General features: G+C 41.2%; 1 protein-coding gene across 6 annotated transcripts in view; it reads right to left on the minus strand.

The window, feature by feature from the left end:
* Positions 1-20,057, minus strand: part of OPHN1 (oligophrenin 1) — a 594,929-nt gene extending 574,872 nt beyond the window's left edge. For 3 of the 6 annotated variants that reach the window (XM_045051063.1, XM_023249185.2, XR_006593207.1), the window contains exons 1-2: positions 19,903-20,035; positions 19,153-19,310 (exon numbers count right to left, since the gene is read on the minus strand). In XM_045051063.1, coding sequence (XP_044906998.1) covers positions 19,153-19,306 — 154 coding nt within the window. In that variant the 5' untranslated portion in view covers positions 19,307-19,310; positions 19,903-20,035. Of the gene's footprint in view, positions 1-19,152; positions 19,311-19,450 lie in introns of those variants that run through there. The other 3 variants (XM_023249184.2, XM_023249183.2, XM_023249187.2) reach the window with 3 other exon arrangements.
* Between the last annotated feature and the right edge of the window lie 741 nt (positions 20,058-20,798).

Here is a 20,798-nt window from a genome sequence, read left to right on the forward strand (position 1 = left end):
ATTCTGCCATTTTAGCACAAAAGCAGCCTTAGGCAATATGTAAACAAGTAGGTGTGCTTCTGTGCCAATAAAATGTTATTCACAAAACTAGATATTGTTTACAAAAGCAGGTGGTAGGCAAGATTTGGTCCATGAGCCATAGTAGGCTGACCCTTGCTTTGTTGCAAACAAAGCACTGAGACCTCTTTGAGAGATCAAGTACAGTAAAACCTTGGGTTTCAAGTAACTTGTTCTGCAAGTGTTCCACAAGATGAGCAAACATTTCTAATAAATTTTAACTTGATAAACGAGCAATGTCTTAGAATACTAGTAGTATGTGGCACCGAATATCACATAATCACAACTGAACCAATGGTTCTTCTCTCTCTCTCTTTCTGAAGAATTGTGGGTAATCCTCTCATGCTCAGATGCTTGGTCTCAGGCCACAGTGTTTGGCAGAAATCAGTGATTTTTCAGAACGTTGGAAGATGCCCACAACTGGCACTTGTGTATTTTTTGTCACTTCAAAGCACCTATTGACAGTCCTTTGATTTTCCAGACAAGAGTAAGCTTAGGAATGCTTTGCTTCATTCTAAGTCATTGGATAGGTTCCTTGTTAAAGTTGCATGAAAATAAAAAGATTCCATTGAGCCAATAGATAGCAGTAATTCTGTTAGTGATAGTGAAAGCCGTCCTACACAATAACCCTGCTCTTTCTTGTCTCCCTCACACCAGCTATGAAGGTTTTCAAAGGTATGTGCATGTTAATTTATTTTTCTTTATATTTTATATTGTATTACCTTGTATTATATTACAGTATTGTAATCATTTTTAGGTGAATATTTCTGGGTTGTGGAACGAATCACCTGAATGAATTTCCATTATCTCTTACGGGGAAATGTGCTTCAATACACAAGTGCTTTTGATTACAAGCATGTTTCCAGGACAAATTATGCTCACAAACCAAGGTTTTGCTGTAATTCCATATCCCCTCTCCCTTCTTCCCAGGAAGGAGCAAAGAGCAAAGGTACAAGGCTAGAAAGTTTCCCTCAACCACTTATTCTTAAGGTTAAAGCCTAGAAATCACTTCAAAGTAAACAATGCCTGTGAGTATCCATTATACCTACTTCTACTTGTCTCCATTAGAAAATAAAACTCTTTGGGGCACCTGGGTGGCTCAGTCAGTTAAACATCTGACTCTTGGTTTCGGCTCAGGTCAGATCCCGCAGTTCATGGGTTCAAGCCCAACATCAAGATCTACACTGACAGTGCAGTGTCTGCTTGGGATTCTCCCCACCCCACCCCCCACCTCTCTCTCTCTACCCCCTCCCTGGCCCTCCCCTACTCTTTCTCTCTCTCTCTCTCTCTCTCTCTCTCTCTCTCTCTCTCTCTCAAAATAAATAAACATTTAAAAGAAAAGTCTTTGCTGGTCCAATGAAGGGACCAGAGTGACCTTCTCTGTCAGGCCAGTGTCATACATACATGTATGTTATTAACTCTTGCCTGATGCAGAAACTCAGACAGTATCTCATAAGAAACATCAAAGGCACAATTGCCCAGCAGCCTTCAGAACACACAGAAGCTCCTGGAGGGCCAAATTTTGGGAAAACCAGTCCCAAAAGGGACTACTAACTCCTTGAGAGTGAGAGTGCTACTGAGAAGAATTCTCCCTAGAAAGAAGACTTGTCAAACAAGTGCCTCCTTGCCCAGTGACTGGTTCAATGCTTTACTCATCCAGATCATGCAGGACTTGTTAGACCTAACAAAACAACAGCAGTAGCTTTGGTAATTAATTCCAGACATGGGCAAGGGCAAAATTGCCTCCTGTAAAGGAAATCTATCTAATGGGCTTTGCCTAGGAAACATGCCAATTATTCCCATATTACCAGGAAAGCAGAAACTGATTAAAGGCACAGGGGTAAGAGAGAGGCAAAAGGATTGGTCCAAAATTTCACTATGGCACACCTATATTTATTATTGAATGGGGGCTGCCTAACATGAGGCATGAGTGAAGGGCCCAAAAGACAATTTGGAGGGTGGCAGGTGAGTCATCAGGGCAGGGACAGATGGCTAGGCATAAAAACAAGGCACAGTAAGGCAAGGTTTCTGAGAAGGCTTTCTAGGGTCTGGCAGGTAGCAATGGGCAATGCTGAGGAGAGTGAATAGTAAGAGTTTTACAGATAGTGAGATACATAAGGAAATGGTGTTAGAAGGACAGGCTCAAGGAGCAGAAAGGGTTGAGTACAAAGTCAGGCCAGAGCTGGGACATACATCAAGGAGAATCGGGTAACTACCATGGCGAGAAACTCTGTAAGAAAGCCCAGAGACACAGATTTCTCAAACCCATCCTGAAAGGTATAACCACTGACCTCATTCTACAGAGAATACATTAGAATACAGAAGAAAATTTGCAGCCCTTGGAAACCAGAAAATCTGGGTTTGGACCACAATTTGCCACACACTCAGCCAAATAACTGAGCAAATCACCTAACTTCCCTGAATTTCAATTTCCTCATCTGTAAAACTGGGAGACCATTATCTGCCCTTGGTTACTTCACCTGAATAAGAGGAACACTAATAATACCCTGCCTGATTAGCTCATCGAGTTGTAAAGATCAAGTTGAAATCAAAGGTAAAACAGGTGAACTAAAAAATATGAAGATGTTATACTCCCATTATTTTTATGAAGCATTATTATGTACGATATCAGTGCAAACACACAACTCCATCTAAGGATCATAATGGTTTCAAACAAGATGGGTATTAGCCCTAAAAGTCAACATTCACATAACTTGGGATGAAATAATGCCTGCACCACCTATGCAACCTCTAGAACAGAAAACTAAGTGGCCTATTAAAATATGCCCCTATTTTTCTTCCTTATTAACTAATTTATAATTTTAAGCTTTATTTTATATCCCAAAGATGTAACGAATATTGCCCAGGATCACCCCCTCCCCCATCATCAATATGATGCTTCTTCAATTCTTTTTAACCACCTCCACTGGCTTCAGAGAATTCTCCCTTAAAGACCTCTCTACCTTGGTCTGAACTGTCTTCACGGCAGCCTTCCCAGAATAGCACACAGTTAGTTGATGATGCCAAAAACTCTACCACAAGCTCTGGGCTATCAGCCCTGCCAGCTACCCATTTCTTTACTGCTGTTCTCCAGCTTTCAAACCTTTGTTAATGGCCACTTTCCCTGTACATGCATACTGGTGGTTGCTCCTGTTTCTCTACAAAAGGCTCCATATCTCTTTTTCACATCTATTCTTTCTAAACTATCTGTTCATCTGAATAACACTTATACCCTCTTTCATCACTAAAAAGAATAAAAGCAGTGTGGAACAGTGGAAAGAATATTCAGAAAATCTAAGTCTTAGCTCTACTACTGACTTAGCAGTGGGAAAGGACTTAAGCTCTTTAAGCCTTGGTTTCCTCATCTACAAAATGGAGATAATAACATTTTCCTTCTCAGATTAAGTTATATAAGATATGTGGAAATGTCTTGTATACTATAAAGTGCTTCACAAATGTTAACTTCTATCCATATCTATATCCACATCCAAGTACTTGATCAGCCTAAGATCACATTCATAGAACCTAGCCTTGCTGTTGTCCAGTACAAGCATTACCATACCTAAAACAACCCAATTTGTATTAGAATTACTTCTTCCTCATTCATAATTGGATTCTCTAAACTCCACATTTCTGAAGGGGAATTCTATTACAAAAGAGAAAGCTCTTGATCTTCTATTTCACCAAGCTCCTACTGGGCAAGAGCCAACTAGAAAAAGTACAGCAGTAACTTCAGACTCCCTGAACTTTCTTTCCCCTACTCCATTCCTGCAGGTCTGTGAAATGCATGTCTGTCTTCAGGCCAACACTGGAGGTGCATTCTTGGCAAGAGGCTGTAAAGAAAAAACAATTCTTTTCTTTCACAATCTGAAAGTGATTCTGAAAAAAAATCACAGGCTTAGCAAAAGGAGGTTGTAAAGAGTAGAGACTGCTTTGTGAGGCACAGTGATACTGCACAGAGCCCAGGACTGGGACTAGTTATTGGGTTCTAGTACTGACTGTGATTAACTGGCTCCGTGATCTTGGACAAGAACATTCCCTTTTAAGTTTGTTTCCTCATCTGAAATATGAAAGAGTTAAATGTTCTCTTAAAGGCCCTTAGAACTCTATAAGTTCATTTCCAGCAAGACAGTGCCATTAGTCAAAAAGGAAAGGAAACAGTTAAACAGCATCTGCTTTTCACAAAGGAAAATCAAACAAAATGCCAAGAAGCCCCAGCTTTCCTTCCCCTTTCTGCTAGTGCAGCCATACAATCCCTGGCTGAGCTGTTACTAAATTAGCACACTGATAACCTTTTGCTTTCCCATTTGGTACTATAACAGAATAATCATTCCCATAAGCCATGAAATATTGAGCATGGGCATGGATTGTAGAAGACAAATCTCTCCAGACAAACCAAATTTGAAGATATATCAATATTTCCCATATTAAGACAAGAGAAATTCAGCATGGTGACAATGGTAGCAGGGACATTCTCTTTAAAATTCCCTTTCCATTTTTTTTTTATGCTCTAATCAAGAGTTGTAAGGGGCAGCTATAAAAACACCTTGATGGCTTGTTACCCATCAACCTTCCCCCACCTAATCAATTCAGGATGGATGAATTCAGGATTAGGCTCCAGCTGTCAACTGCCACATGCATAATACATATTTTCCCAATCACATGGAAAGGCTTTTCCACAATAGCCTGGCTCTGGAAAGAGAACTGGAAACTGAAATGTGGCCCTCCTATTTCTGGGAAGTCATTAATGAAAACCTTTTGTAAATAACTCCCTTGAAATTCCTAATATGGTACTAAAGTGTAGGGCCTAGTGCTTGCCACTTATGAGAAATTTCACACTGCTTTATGATAAAAATAATATGGGGGGAGGACTTTGTCACCCTTTATTAATGCCACACATTTCCCAATTATACACTACACTACATGAAAAGCAGCTACATTTGCTAAAAGACATCAACAAATGAGCAGAGAAGAGGGAAGCCGTCTAGAACTGCCCAACCAGCTGGTATAGACTCTCAGTGAAGGAAACAAAGAGGACGGGTGTCACACCATCAAAAGGTATAGCCATTCTTCTATGACAAAGGAAAGAAAACACAACCAGATCCTAATTAAATTGAGGCTAGACTTCTCAACAGGGAAAACCCCTTGTCAACAGGGAAAATTCCAGCCACAATGGTGGGGTGGGGGAGGGAATGAAAGGAAACTACAAGTACAGTTCTTTACTGCTAATGGGGTCATTTCAAATAAAAGCACTGTCAGCCCCAATAAAGAATATCCAGGCAGTTTTGATGCAAGATACCTTCTTAAAGTACAGCACAGAAAGAACCTTAGAATGGAAAACCAGGAAATCTGATTCTGATCCCAACCTGAACTCCAGCTCTAGGTCCCTGGAGAAGCCATTTCTCTCTTGGCTTCCTTTTCCCTGGATATAAACCCCACAGAGTGGATGTAAAGTTTCCTAAACAACCTTCCAGGTCTGTTATTCCATAAGAACCAAAGGAAAATGTAGGTATATAACCCAAGCACCTGTTTCCATGCACAATGTTAAAAAAAATTGACTTTAACATATAACTCACATATCACTCATTAAAGTGTACAATTAAATGGGTTTTAGTATAGTCAGAGTTGTGCAACTATCATCACAATCTAGTTTTAGAAAATTTTCACAATCCCAAAAAGAAATATTTTACTTATTAGCAGTCATAATATGTCCTAACCCTCTCCTCCAGCCTTAAACAACTACTAACCTGATATACCTAGTTTGTCTAGTGTTCTTTTAACATAATAAAGTAATAAGATTTTTAAAATATCTGTATCTATTAAGATAATAATATGAAATTTCTTTTTTATCCTAATTATTTGGTGTATTAATTAATTTTCATATGCTAAACTAATTTTATATTCTTGAAATAAATTCCATTTGATTATGGTATATAATCCTTTTTACATGTTGCTGGATTTGATTTCCTAGCATTTTGTTGAGGATATTTGCATCTGTATTATTAAAGGAATTTGGTCTATAGTTTTATTTTCTTGTGATGTCTGGTTTTGCTATCAGGATACTACTGGCCTCAGACAATGTGGTAAGAAGTGTTTTCTCCCCTTCTGAATTTTGGAAGAGTTTGCAAAACATGAGTATTAATTTTTCTTTAATTTTTTTAAAGTTTATTTATTTTTGAGAGAGAGCATAAGCAGAGGAGGGCCACTGCTTTTCCTGCATCCCACAATTTCTGGCACTTTTTTTTTCATTTTTATTCATTCCAAAGTATTTTCTAATTTCCCTTATGATTTCTTTGGCTCACAAGACACTTAGGAGTGTGATATTTAATTTCCATATATTTGTGAATTACCTAAATATCCTTTTGTTACTGATTTATAATTTCATTACACTGTAGCTAGAGAATATACCTCATATGAATAAATATATTCAGTCATGTTTGTGACTTACCAGAGGGTCTATCCTGAAAAGTGTTCCATGTTGCACTTGAGAAGAATGTGCACCTGCTGTTGTCATCTAGAGTGTTCTACAAATGTCTGTAAAAGGTCTAGTTGGTTTACATTATTGTAAAAATCTTCTATTTCCTTGTTGATCTCTGTCTAGTTAATCTATCCCTTATTGGCAGAGAGGCAGTGCGCTCTGCACTGACTGGCGGGAGGGAGGCGGGGCAGAGGGGCAGCCTGCCGGCCAAGCAGAGCCCCCGAGTCTGGCTTGCAAAAGCAGAGGGGATGGACGGAGTGTGTTCCGACAGCAAGCGTGACTTAGCATCTGGGAGGTCATAAGTGAACAGCTCTGCTCAGAAATCGGGGAGGCTGGAGGACAAAGGGAGGGAGAGTTGCTGAGCCCCACAACAACGAGCTCAGTTTGGCGGGAAACAAAGGCCCTCGCCAGCTCCATCTCCCTCGCCCATCCCCCAGCCAAAATCCCAAAGGGAACCAGTTCCTGCCAGGGAACTTGCTCCCTCCTTGCAAATACCCAACGCTGTGCTTCTGCGGAGCCACCCCTCCGGCGGCGGCGGGTCTGACTCCTCCCGCTGCCACAGGGCCCCTCCTGAAGTGGATCACCTAACTTCAGGGTGATCCTGCCCCTCCTGCCCCCATGCACCTTGCCTACCCACCCCAGCTAATACGCCAGAATCCCAGCATCACAAGCCTGGCAGTGTGCAAGTAGCCCAGATGGGCCACACCACCCCACAGTGAATCCCGCCCCTAGGAGAGGGGAAGAGAAGGCACACACCAGTCTGACTGTGGCCCCAGCGGTGGGCTGGGGGCAGACATCAGGTCTGACTGCGGCCCCGCCCACCAACTCCAGTTATACACCACAACACAGGGGAAGGGCCCTGCAGGTCCTCACCATGCCAGGGACTATCCAAAATGACCAAGCGGAAGAATTCCCCTCAGAAGAATCTCCAGGAAATAACAACAGCTAATTAACTGATCAAAAAGGATTTAAATAATATAACAGAAAGTGAATTTAGAATAATAGTCACAAAATTAATCACTGGGCTTGAAAAGAGCATAGAGGACAGCAGAGAATCTCTTGCTACAGAGATCAAGGGACTAAGGAGCAGTCACAAGGAGCTGAAAAACGCTTTAAATGAAATGCAAAACAAAATGGAACCACGAAGGCTCGGATTGAAGAGGCAGAGGAGAGAATAGGTGAACTAGAAGATAAAGTTATGGAAAAAGAGGAAGCTGAGAAAAAGAGAGATAAAAAAATCCAGGAGTATGAGGGGAAAAAAATTAGAGAACTAAGTGATTCACTAAAAAGAAATAATATACGCATAATTGGTATCCCGGAAGAGGAAGAGAGAGGGAAAGGTGCTGAAGGTGTACTTGAAGAAATTAGAGCTGAGAACTTTCCTGAACTGGGGAAGGAAAAAGGCATTGAAATCCAAGAGGCACAGAGAACTCCCTTCAGACGTAACTTGAATCGATCTTCTGCACGACATATCATAGTGAAACTGGCAAAATAGAGGATAAAGAGAAAATTCTGAAAGCAGCAAGGGATAAACGTGCCCTCACATATAAAGGGAGACCTATAAGACTCGTGACTGATCTTTCTTTTGAAACTTGGCAGGCCAGAAAGGATTGGCACGAGATCTTTAATTTGCTGAACAGGAAAAATATGCAGCCGAGAATCCTTTATCCACCAAGCCTGTCACTTAGAATAGAAGGAGAGATAAAGGTCTTCCCAAATAAACAAAAACTGAAGGAATTTGTCACCACAAAACCAGCCCTACAAGAGATCCTAAGGGGGATCCTGTGAGACATGTACCAGAGACATCACTACAAGCATAAATCATACAGACATCACAATGACTCTAAACCCGTATCTTTCTATAATAACACTGAATGTAAATGGATTAAATGCACCAACCAAAAGACATAGGGTATCAGAATGGACAAAAAAAAAAAGACCCATCTATTTGCTGTCTACAAGAGACTCATTTTAGATCTGAGGACACCTTTAGATTGAGAGTGAGGGGATGGAGAACTATTTATCATGCTACTGGAAGCCAAAAGAAAGCTAGAGTAGCCATACTTATATCACACAAACTAGACGTTAAGTTAAAGGCTGTAACAAGAGATGAAGAAGGGCATTATATAATAATTACAGGGTCTATCCACCAGGAAGAGCTAACAATTATAAATGTCTATGCGCCGAACACCAGAGCCCCCAAATATATAAAACAGTTACTCATAAACATAAGCAACCTTATTGATAAGAATGTGGTCATTGCAGGGGACTTTAACACTCCACTTACAAAAATGGATAGATCATCTAGATACATGGTCAATAAAGAAACAAGGGCCCTGAATGACACATTGGATCAGATGGACTTGACAGATATATTTAGAACTCTGCATCCCAAAGCAACAGAATATACTTTCTTCCTGAGTGCACATGGAACATTCTCCAAGATAGATCATATACTGGGTCACAAAACAGCCCTTCATAAGTATACAAGAATTGAAATTATACCATGCATACTTTCAGACCACAATGCGATGAAGCTTGAAATCAACCACAGGAAAAAGTCTGGAAAACCTCCAAAAGCATGGAGGTTAAAGAACACCCTACTGAAGAATGAGTGGGTCAACCAGGCAATAAGAGAAGAAATTAAAAAATATATGGAAACAAACGAAAATGAAAATACAACAATCCAAACGCTTTGGGATGCAGCGAAGGCAGTCCTGAGAAGAAAATACATCGGAATCCAGGCCTATCTCAAGAAACAAGAAAAATCCCAAATACAAAATCTAACAGCACACCTAAAGGAAATAGAAGCAGAACAGCAAAGGCAGCCTAAACCCAGCAGAAGAAGAGAAATAATAAAGATCAGAGCAGAAATAAACAATATAGAATCTAAAAAAACTGTAGAGCAGATCAACGAAACCAAGAGTTGGTTTTTTGAAAAAATTAACAAAATTGACAAACCTCTAGCCAGGCTTCTCAAAAAGAAAAAGGAGATGACCCAAATAGATAAAATCATGAATGAAAATGGAATTATTACAACCAATCCCTCAGAGATAGAAACAATTATCAGGGAATACTATGAAAAATTATATGCCAAGAAATTGGACAACCTGGAAGAAATGGACAAATTCCTAAACACCCATACTCGTCCAAAACTCAATCAGGAGGAAGTAGAAAGCTTGAACAGACCCACAACCAGAGAAGAAATTGAATCGGTTATCAAAAATCTCCCAACAAATAAGAGTCCAGGACCAGATGGCTTCCCCGGGGAGTTCTACCAGACGTTTAAAGCAGAGATAAAACCTATCCTTCTCAAGCTTTTCCAAGAAATAGAAAGGGAAGGAAAACTTCCAGACTCATTCTATGAAGCCAGTATTCCTTTGATTCCTAAACCAGACAGAGACCCAGTAAAAAAAGAGAACTACAGGCCAATATCCCTGATGAATATGGATGCAAAAATTCTCAAAAAGATACTAGCAAATCGAATTCAACAGCATATAAAAAGAATAATTCACCATGATCAAGTGGGATTCATTCCTGGGATGCAGGGCTGGTTCAACATTCACAAATCAATCAACGTGATACATCACAATAATAAAAGAAAAGATAAGAACCATATGATCCTGTCAATTGATGCAGAAAAGGCCTTTGACAAAATCCAGCAAACTTTCTTAATAAAAACCCTTGAGAAAGTCGGGATAGAAGGAACATACTTAAAGATCATCAAAGCCATTTATGAAAAGCCCACAGCTAACATCATCCTCAATGGGGAAAAACTGAGAGCTTTTTCCCTGAGATCAGGAACATGACAAGGATGCCCACTCTACCATCAGCAATAAGACAACAAAAGGAAATCAAAGGCATCAAAATTGGCAAAGATGAAGTCAAGCTTTCGCTTTTTGCAGATGACATGATATTATACATGGAGAATCCGATAGACTCCACCAAAAGTCTGCTAGAACTGATACAGGAATTCAGCAAAGTTGCAGGATACAAAATCAATGTACAGAAATCAGTTGCATTCTTATACACTAACAATGAAGCAACAGAAAGACAAATAAAGAAACTGATCCCATTCACAATTGCACCAAGAAGCATAAAATACCTAGGAATAAATCTAACCAAAGATGTAAAGGATCTGTATGCTGAAAACTATAGAAAGCTTATGAAGGAAATTGAAGAAGATTTAAAGAAATGGAAAGACATTCCCTGCTCATGGATTGGAAAAATAAATATTGTCAAAATGTCAATACTACCCAAAGCTATCTACACATTCAATGCAATCCCAATCAAAATTGCACCAGCATTCTTCTCGAAACTAGAACAAGCAATCCTAAAATTCATATGGAACCACAAAAGGCCCCGAATAGCCAAAGTAATTTTGAAGAAGAAGACCAAAGCAGGAGGCATCACAATCCCAGACTTTAGCCTCTACTACAAAGCTGTCATCATCAAGACAGCATGGTATTGGCACAAAAACAGACACATAGACCAATGGAATAGAATAGAAACCCCAGAACTAGACCCACAAACGTATGGCCAACTCATCTTTGACAAAGAAGTAAAGAACATCCAATGGAAAAAAGACAGCCTCTTTAACAAATGGTGCTGGGAGAACTGGACAGCAACATGCAGAAGGTTGAAACTAGACCACTTTCTCACACCATTCACAAAAATAAACTCAAAATGGATAAAGGACCTAAATGTGAGACAGGAAACCATCAAAACCTTAGAGGAGAAAGCAGGAAAAGACCTCTCTGACCTCAGCCGTAGCAATCTCTTACTCGAAACATCCCCAAAGGCAAGGGAGTTAAAAGCAAAAGTGAATTACTGGGACCTTATGAAGATAAAAAGCTTCTGCACAGCAAAGGAAACAACCCACAAAACTAAAAGGCAACCAACGGAATGGGAAAAGATATTCGCAAATGACATATCGGACAAAGGGCTAGTATCCAAAATCTATAAAGAGCTCACCAAACTCCACACCCGAAAAACAAATAACCCAGTGAAGAAATGGGCAGAAAACATGAATAGACACTTCTCTAAAGAAGACATCTGGATGGCCAACAGGCACATGAAAAGATGTTCAGCGTCTCTCCTTATCAGAGAAATACAAATCAAAACCACACTCAGGTATCACCTCACGCCAGTCAGAGTGGCCAAAATGAACAAATCAGGAGACTATAGATGCTGGAGAGGATGTGGAGAAACGGGAAGCCTCTTGCACTGTCGGTGGGAATGCAAATTGGTGCAGCCACTCTGGAAAGCAGTGTGGAGGTTCCTCAGAAAATTAAAAATAGACCTACCCTATGACCCAGCAATAGCACTGCTAGGAATTTATCCAAGGGATACAGGAGTACTGATGCATAGGGCCACTTGTACCCCAATGTTCATAGCAGCACTCTCAACAATAGCCAAATTATGGAAAGTGCCTAAATGTCCATCAACTGATGAATGGATAAAGAAATTGTGGTTTATATACACAATGGAATACTACGTGGCAATGAGAAAAAATGAAATATGGCCTTTTGTAGCAACGTGGATGGAACTGGAGAGTGTGATGCTAAGTGAAATAAGCCATACAGAGAAAGACAGATACCATATGGTTTCACTCTTATGTGGATCCTGAGAAACTTAACAGGAACCCATGGGGGAGGGGAGGGAAAAAAAAAAAGAGGTTAGAGTGGGAGAGAACCAAAGCATAAGAGACTCTTAAAAACTGAGAACAAACTGAGGGTTGATGGGGGGTGGGAGGGAGGAGAGGGTGGGTGATGGGTATTGAGGAGGGCACCTTTTGGGATGAGCACTGGGTGTTGTATGGAAAACAATTTGTCAATAAATTTCATATATATATAAAAAAAAACAAAAAAAAAAAACAAAAAAATAAATAAATAAAGTTTATAACAGAACCAATTTAGGTTGCTTGACTATTTGAGCAAGATAGGTACAGCCCAGAAAATAGAGAACGATAAAACCAAGAGGAACTCTAAAGCTTACTGACCCAAACTCCAATTTTAAAAATGGGAAAACTCTGGCTCACAAAGCTAAAGATGTATTCAATGCCATACAGCAAACTAGTGACAGAGTTGGAACTAGCAACCAGGTTATTTCTGTGTCAAGGTAGAGGTGGCTCCACTAAGGATATTCAAGATCATATTTGCCTCAAAGATGGAATCAACCCATCCTTCCAGGAAAGCACTTATCACATAGGTGCCCCAGTTGTCAAAGCAAGAGCTGAACAAGCACCCCCAAAAGGTTTACCTTACTATAAACATCTAAAACTCTGTCTTTAAAAGTATAGGATATAAGAAAGTGATATTTTTTTTTAATTTAAGACTAGGTTATAAAACCTATACAAATTATATTATTTCTATTTATCAACCTAATGTACATTTTTAGTACAGAATGCATCTTTTGCATTCTTTTAAAACATAAGTTTTCATTAGTCCTAGACAGCCTATGTATGTGTGGTTGTACATGTATATAGGTGGGCTTAGGGAAATTATTTTTTTTTCTGACATCTGTTTTATATATACAAACATACATAAAGTATGTTATCCTTGGTTTTTGAAAGACTAATATTGTTTAATTTTTTTCTATTTAAATACTGACATGTACATTAAAATAATGTGAAAATTTACATAGGGATAAAATAACTTCCTATAATTGGGTTAGTCATTCCTTTCCCAAATGATTAAACTACAATATGCGATGCAAAAAAAAAAAAAGTCATGGAATGTTAGAGCTGAAAGTGAGCTTATAGATCTCCTGCCTACCCCTACCTTTGTAAAGCTGCAGACCTGGGGCCCCAGCAAAATGACTTCCCAATGTCACAGACCCCATTGGTAAGAGAACCATACCCAACTATCTAGTCATCATGTCTAGAGTTTTTTCCCATTATACTATCACTCTGCCTCTGCTCATTTGCAAACAGTGGCCAGTAGTACTTCCCCAGAGAAGTCTCTATCTGGAGACTATTGTCTTTCATTTCCCTAGCCCATTAGTGTCCAAGACTCATAGACTAATAGAGTTAGATCATCTAGCTCTGGAGTTGCAACCTGATTAAATATAGGCTGTGGATGTATTTTATCACTTTTTTTTTAAAAGAAGGTAAAGTCCATTTTAAAGGGGTGATATTTTACCCCAATCACTCCAGTCCTATTAACCCATGTCCAACAGCTTTACACTTTTCTGTTTTCTCCTTGGCCTCTGACCACATTTGAGCCTATGATCCCTGAATCCAGATCGGGCATAATTAACAGCACACCAAGGTAAACCTAGTTGATGGAAATGTAAAATAGGGCATTATGTTCTACCATTAGCTATTTTCAGTGCCTTACCAATAAAAATCCATTTGGGGTTTTTAGGTTAACTAGTTATATCAAAGGTCTGCCAACTACTACCAGTGAGACAAACCCAACCTGCTGCCTATTTTTGTTTGCCCCCCCCCAGCTGAGCTGAGAATGATTTTTCTATTTTTAAATAGTTGAAAAATTCAAAAGAAGAATATTTCATGACATATGAAAATTAACTGAAACTCATGTATCAATGTCAATAAATAAAGTTGTATTAGACCACAACCACTTTCATTTCATGTACATATTACCTATGGTTGCTTTTTCATGACAAGGGCAGTTAAGTAATTTCCACAGAAATTGTATGGCCTGCAAAGCCTAAAATATGACCCTTTACATGGGGTGCGTGGGTGGCTCAGTCAGTTGAGTGTCCGACGTTGGCTCAGGTCATCATCTCGAGGGTTGGGGGTTTGAGCCCCGCATTGGGCTCTGTGCTGACAGCTCGGAGCCTGGAGCCTGCTTTGCATTCCGTGTCTGTCTCTCTCTGTCCTACCCCACTCATGATCTCTCTCTCTCTTTCTCTCTCTCTCTTCTCTCTCCCTCTCTCTCAAAAATAAATAAGCATTAAAAAAATTTTTAGGGGCGCTGGGTGGCTCAGTTGGTTGGGCGTCCGACTTCAGCTCAAGTCATGATCTCACAGTTCCTGAGTTCGAGCCCCACACCAGGCTTTGTGCTGACAACTCAGAGCCTGGAGTCTGCTTCAGAATCTGTGTCTCCCTCTCTCTCAGCCCCTCCCCCACTCTCACTCTGTCTCTCTCTCAAAAATAATGAACATTAAAAAAATTTTTAAATAATTTTTTTTCAAATATGGCCCTTTATAGAAGAGGTCTTCTGACCCCTGAGCTATATCAAAGAGAATTTAAAGCTGCCAATTAACTTCTAAAAGTCACAAATATTTGTGTGGAGTTGCTCGCACCCTACATGTCACGCTCAGATGAATCTTCCTAAAGCACAGCTCAAACCATGCCTCTCTCCTACCAAAAACATCTTTATGCTATCTACAAAGGAAAATCTAAAGTACTTAATAGGTTCCTGCACAGTCAAGTCCTCAACCTTCTATTCCAACCTCATCTCCCAAAACTCCTTCCTGCACCCTACATATTGCAGATGACGAATTATCTGCTGGCCCTTTACATTCTTTATATCATTCCTATTACAAGAAATCCTTGCCCTGAATACAGTCCAACACAGCAAAATAAGCAGGGCCTTTAGAGTCAGGTCTGGGTTCTAATTCAGACTTTTGCCCCTTTTAGTTGAGAAAGTTACTTAATACCTCAGAACTTAATACCTCAGAACTTAATACCTCAGAACTCAGTTTTCTCATCTATAAAATGGGAATATAATCCTTACCTCATAAGCTATTATGATATTTAATGCCCGATATTTAATGCCTTTAGAGTCAGGTCTGGGTTCTAATTCAGACTTTTGCCCCTTTTAGTTGAGAAAGTTACTTAATACCTCAGAACTTCAGTTTTCTCATCTATAAAATGGGAATATAATCCTTACCTCATAAGCTATTATGATTATTTTAATGCCCGGCACATGGGAACAGTTAAACAAGCAATAAGTGTTATTAATTCTGCCCAATTCCAATGCTACTTCCTCCTTTACTTTTCCTTGTCCTCCCACCAAGAAATAAGCTCTCCTGCTAGTGTCATGTGCCACAGTAGCCACCTGTTCCACTGTTATGACTCTGATCCATATCTATGATATACATGATAGTGAACTCTACCCATGTCTTGTCTCTCCTACTAGTCTAGGAACTCTCTCATGGCAGGATCCGTCTATGACTTACTCTGCCACACCTGTGATAGCCCTGAGAACACTGGCTTGAATATAGTATGGGCACAAGTACTTACTGAATGAATGGTATGTGTTCAGTGAACTATATATAGCATTTATTAAGTGTATTATAGGGGCGCCTGGGTGGCGCAGTCGGTTAAGCGTCCGACTTCAGCCAGGTCACGATCTTGCGGTCCATGAGTTTGAGCCCCGCGTCGGGCTCTGGGCTGATGGCTCAGAGCCTGGAGCCTGTTTCCGATTCTGTGTCTCCCTCTCTCTCTGTCCCTCCCCCGTTCATGCTCTGTCTCTCTCTGTCCCAAAAATAAATAAACGTTGAAAAAAAAATTTTTTTTAAAAAAGTGTATTATATTGCACTGTGATATAAGAAGGAGCCACATCACTTGTTCTGAATAATACCTAGTGTGAGTGCTTAGAAAATATTCAAACATCAGGGACCAAACTCCCAACAGAAAAACAAAGGACAAACAGAAAAGCAGGAAATACATTCACCTTTCAGTGATGATGTTTTTATTTTCCATTAGTTTATGTTATAATCATCATCTTGTACTCCAACAATTATAAATGGATCACATTTAAGTGGGGGAAATAAACCACTTCCCCAAGGGAGAAACGGTATTATTCATAACATCAATGACCTATGAGTACAAAAGTAAATGTAAATATTCAAAAGGGACCTACATTTAATGAATAAATCATCACAAACAGTTGTGACTAAAACCTCATCTGGAGCTCTGTACAAAATCAGACACAAGCAGAATAAACATAGAAATCAAGTTCCACCCAGGTTAACAACTCTAACAAAAACTGCAACTAGTTTTTGCAGCACAATGCACCAAGTTTCATTGGTTCCTAGGAACACTAGCCATTTGATTTGATAGTCAGTTTAGTAAGTTAAATATAAAGGTGTCTATAATTCTTCATGACTTTAATGCCAGACTCCAACTGCCAAAACAAATCCCCACATATGAATACAAAATTAACTGCTGACATATGCCAATCAATGAAGGGAGTGACATTTTCCAATAAGATGACAGCAAAAAATATGCTTCCAACTACTTCTGCTTATGCATTTCCCTTCAGAAACCTCATTAAAAATACACATTCACCAGCAGATACATTATTAGCCTAAAGACATGTTATCAACAACTTCCAATGCTTAGCTGTTTCCATTTACAAAACACTTTCATAATCTATTTACTCCCTTGAGTCTCACCACAACCTTGTGAGGTGGGTATAATTCCCCCCATTTAACAGATAAAGTCAGCAATTTGTACCATCTTATCCCAAGATGGTGAAGCCAGGTCTTCTAACTCCAGCTCCGGTGTTCTCTTTTCCTATTTCCTCCACACAAAGCAAAAGCATACCTTTGTTTTGCTTCCCCACTTATTCTCAGAAAGCTAGCACAGTGTGAGGAAGTAGAGTGGGAGTATCAACATTACTGTGGTCAAGACAGCAGGAAACATCCCGCTTGTGCCTCTACCTAATCATGTTTTTAGAATCGTGCAACTTAAAGGAAAGAAATGGAGTGTGGGTTAGCTGCTTTGTTTTATTTCCTACCTGTCCTATTTTGGCTTTCTATGTATATTCACAAACAGAAAACCACCCTGAATATCCAGAAGCCCCATGGGCCAATTGATTTCTTGGATCTTCTACCCATCTGCAAAAGTTTAGGCCTGCATAATTATTGACTCTTACCACTCTTAGTCTCAGAAAGAAGGAAGGAATAAAAACCATGACTTGCCCGTAGCTTACAAAAATTTGCCCTTCCTCAAATGTTTTATTGCACTGTTTATTTTTTTCTTAAAAATCTGAATCTCTCTGCTGTGCCTTAGCAGGTCACTTTTTAGCACAAACACTTTCTGCTTAGCATACACTTCTCAAAACCATCCCCTTCCTGGGGCTTATGACAAGCTATATTTGACTGCAGAGGCTACACCAAGCAGTTTATCACAGTAAGTAATTGTTTTTAATCCATATATTCTCCTCTTTCCTTTTTAATGAGCCCTCAACCTTTCTAACTACTTTTGTGGTATAACCTGCATACCTTTAACCTCTCAATAAATTTGATTAAGTGGCAACATACTCCAAAAGCTGGCCTAGAAGTCTCTAAGGATCAGTATTTCAAAATACCCCATCTTTAAGGTGCTGCCAAGAGTGTGCTCTTATTTAGACCACAATAGTACAAAGCGTTAAATAATCAAGCTCAATCAAGTGACTGGCAGGAACTTGGACAATTCATATATTCTGACCAAATGTGCAGACAACACCAGCAGTGAAAGCGGACTCCCAGGAGCAAATCAGTAAGAGCTGCATAAAAAAGCAGTTACCACTGCCTTTCTCCCTGTTCTTCATTGGCTGTATTTGCCTCAAAGGAGGTCACCACACTGGACTTAGACACAGTCTTTTGGGGATAAATCCATTCAGAAAAAAGTTATAAATATATAGGACATATTTACAAGTAACTCTGACCAGTGACTTTATTTTTCGCAGTCATTTTTCAGCCAAGAAGGGAAAAAATGATCACTCCACCCAATCACTGCCCCCCATTCTTCTGGGTACACTCTGGCACAAAAGGCTAGCTTGCTTGCACTCCTGTCAGGAATGTTTATTATTCTTTCTCTTACTCTAAGTCTTCTGCCAACTAGCAGAAATAAAAACTCCACAAGTAGGGAAAGGGGGTAGGGTCCCACAGCTGTCAGCTGTGACCACTGGGAAAGCTAAGTTAGGTGAGATTCCTGCAGACCAGTGGCTCTTAACTCTGGCCCTATAATATGCTCCCTGGGGGGGGGGGGGGGGACTGGGATCCTTGTGTCAGGTGCTAGGCAGGTCTTTATTTCACCCCCAAGCAAAATGCAGTGGAATGTGAGGCCATCCAATAATTCTGAGCTTAGACTGACTTTGACCAAAACTTTAGCTCAGTAACTTAAAAAAAAAAATCACTGGGGCAAAGGTGCTTTCCTTAGAAAACAAGTTGAGATAGGGAATTTTTTTCTGCCCCCATCTGTATCTGTAGCAACTATGGGCTGGGACAAATCATTACTCAAGCTGCCGGCCTCAATCCCCTCCTCTCTAGGAGGTGCTAGGGGCAGTTCCTTGGTCAGCTTGGATGTCTCCTTACCCAAACATGAGCACTAAACATGTCTGACAGTACAGGCAAATTGCCCCCTCGGAACAACCTGCCAAGTAAGAATAGGTGCAGAGTAAGAGATTCCTTGGCACAGGTACAGATCCTGTCTTATAAGGTCAAGGCCACTAAAGGGAAAGGCCCAAAGTTCTAGTTACAGCCACCACCTTCCACTTCTACTGACCCCACTGCCGAAGTGTTCAGAAACCCATTCGCCTAAGAGAACAGGATTGGGAAGCACCCTGAATCTTCCCTTTCCCTGTAGTGTCGAAGAGCTTAAAGGCCAGAGTCACTGGCTCAAGGAAACGGCTCATCCATCGAAGCCTTCCACTTACTTCTCATTGCGCTGATAAGTGCGTTGCCATCTTTGATCACGTCCTTAATGAATTTATTGGTCCTCTCCAGCTCCAGCTCATAACACTTGAGCCTCTCGCGGAAATCAGGGCTGTCCAGGTAGCAGTCGCTGAACTCCAGCGGGGGATGCCCCATGGTTCTGATGGCGAGGGTTGAAAGAGAAGAAAGACACAAAGACCAAGAGCATCAGCGACACAGTAGAGGGGAGTAGATGGGAAGGACTGAGTGTGGGTCCCGCCTGGGAAATTCTTAGCCTCCCTCCCTTTGGACGACAGGTACCTGTTCGGTTGAGATTCCCGGGTAGAGCCGGCTGGCCTGTACCGGAAGCGGGAGGCCAGCAATTGCTTCAGGTGACACGCAAAGCAAACTAATGCGGTCCGACCCGGGCTGGGTTCTTCTGCCTAGCAAGCAGCATGCCCCCAAGGCATTGCCTCCCCAGACAGGCGGCCCAGCTTGCCCCCGGAGAGCAGCGGGATCCTTCCAGAGCAACTGCAAACGTGACACTTCTGCCCGCCCAGGGTGTAGGCTGTGGTGAGCGCTGGGGCTGGAACTCTCCTCTCCTCGCTCCTTGTTCCCGAGCTAGCTGAAGATTTCCTTTGCCGAACTCCGCGGGCAGCCCTGATTGTACTGTCCCCTCCCCCTTCTTAAAGCCAGAGCTGCCGCCCAACCCCAGCGAACCCTTGTGCTGAGCCTCAGCACTCCGGCTCCTTCTCCAACTGTTCTCCACGCACCCTGGGATTGCGTTACCAAAGTGTTCTTGCTCCCAAGAGTTCTTCCTGGTCCAAGGGAGCCGGCCTGCTGTCCTGTTAGTCTCCGGACGGGTTAAGCCTAGGAGGCAATAAAACGTAGCCTTCCACCCTAGACACCCGAGAGAGAAGAGGAGGGCGATATCACTACGCACAATAGCTGCAGTAGCCCGGCGCTTCCCTACGGAAACTGGGGAGCCGCCGGCGCCCTGGGACTCCAGCTGGAAAGCGTGGCGGCCTGGGAGATGTAGTCTTTCCGTTTCTCGTCCCATGACTCCTCCCTGCGATCGCCGCACCACTCAGCCAGGGCGGCGGCTCTCAAAGCAAGACTTTCCCAGCCTGCCCCAGGTTCATTCCTCAAGCCCAGCCTCGAGGGGCAAGTGCGCTGCTCTGGAGCTTCTAAGTGGAAAGTTTCCAAAAAGAGCGAGAGAACAGGGAGGCATCAATGGTGGGAGGCCATCTCTCACTTCCCATTACTTGGCTGTATTTTTTTTCCCTTGCTCTTTCCACCCTCCCTCTGAGGAAGCAAGTTCTTTTCCTCTTCCCTTGCCCATTTTTCCTGGTTCTAGTGTTCTAATCCCCAAGAGCCTTAGACCTGAACAACCTGAAGGGTTGAGTGCTACTCTAGCATCTCATTGTTACGCTCAGAAATCCCCTGCCAAAGGAAAGACCATACTTAGGAGTTCACTGTTTTCTGAATAGGACCTCAGAATATGGTTTTGTGACTCAACTCACTGTATAGGTTTTTCATTAAAGCACATGATTTTCAATGTGTAAGTGGAAAATCTAAGAAGAGGTTGTTATAAATTATCTTACAGCTTACCCAAGAGATCTCTTGTTCATTGTCCAAGGTAGAACTGAGGCCACTGTTACAGGCCAAT

The sequence above is a fragment of the Felis catus genome, chromosome X (genome assembly GCF_018350175.1).
Source record: "Felis catus isolate Fca126 chromosome X, F.catus_Fca126_mat1.0, whole genome shotgun sequence".
Classification (NCBI taxonomy): domain Eukaryota; kingdom Metazoa; phylum Chordata; class Mammalia; order Carnivora; family Felidae; genus Felis; species Felis catus.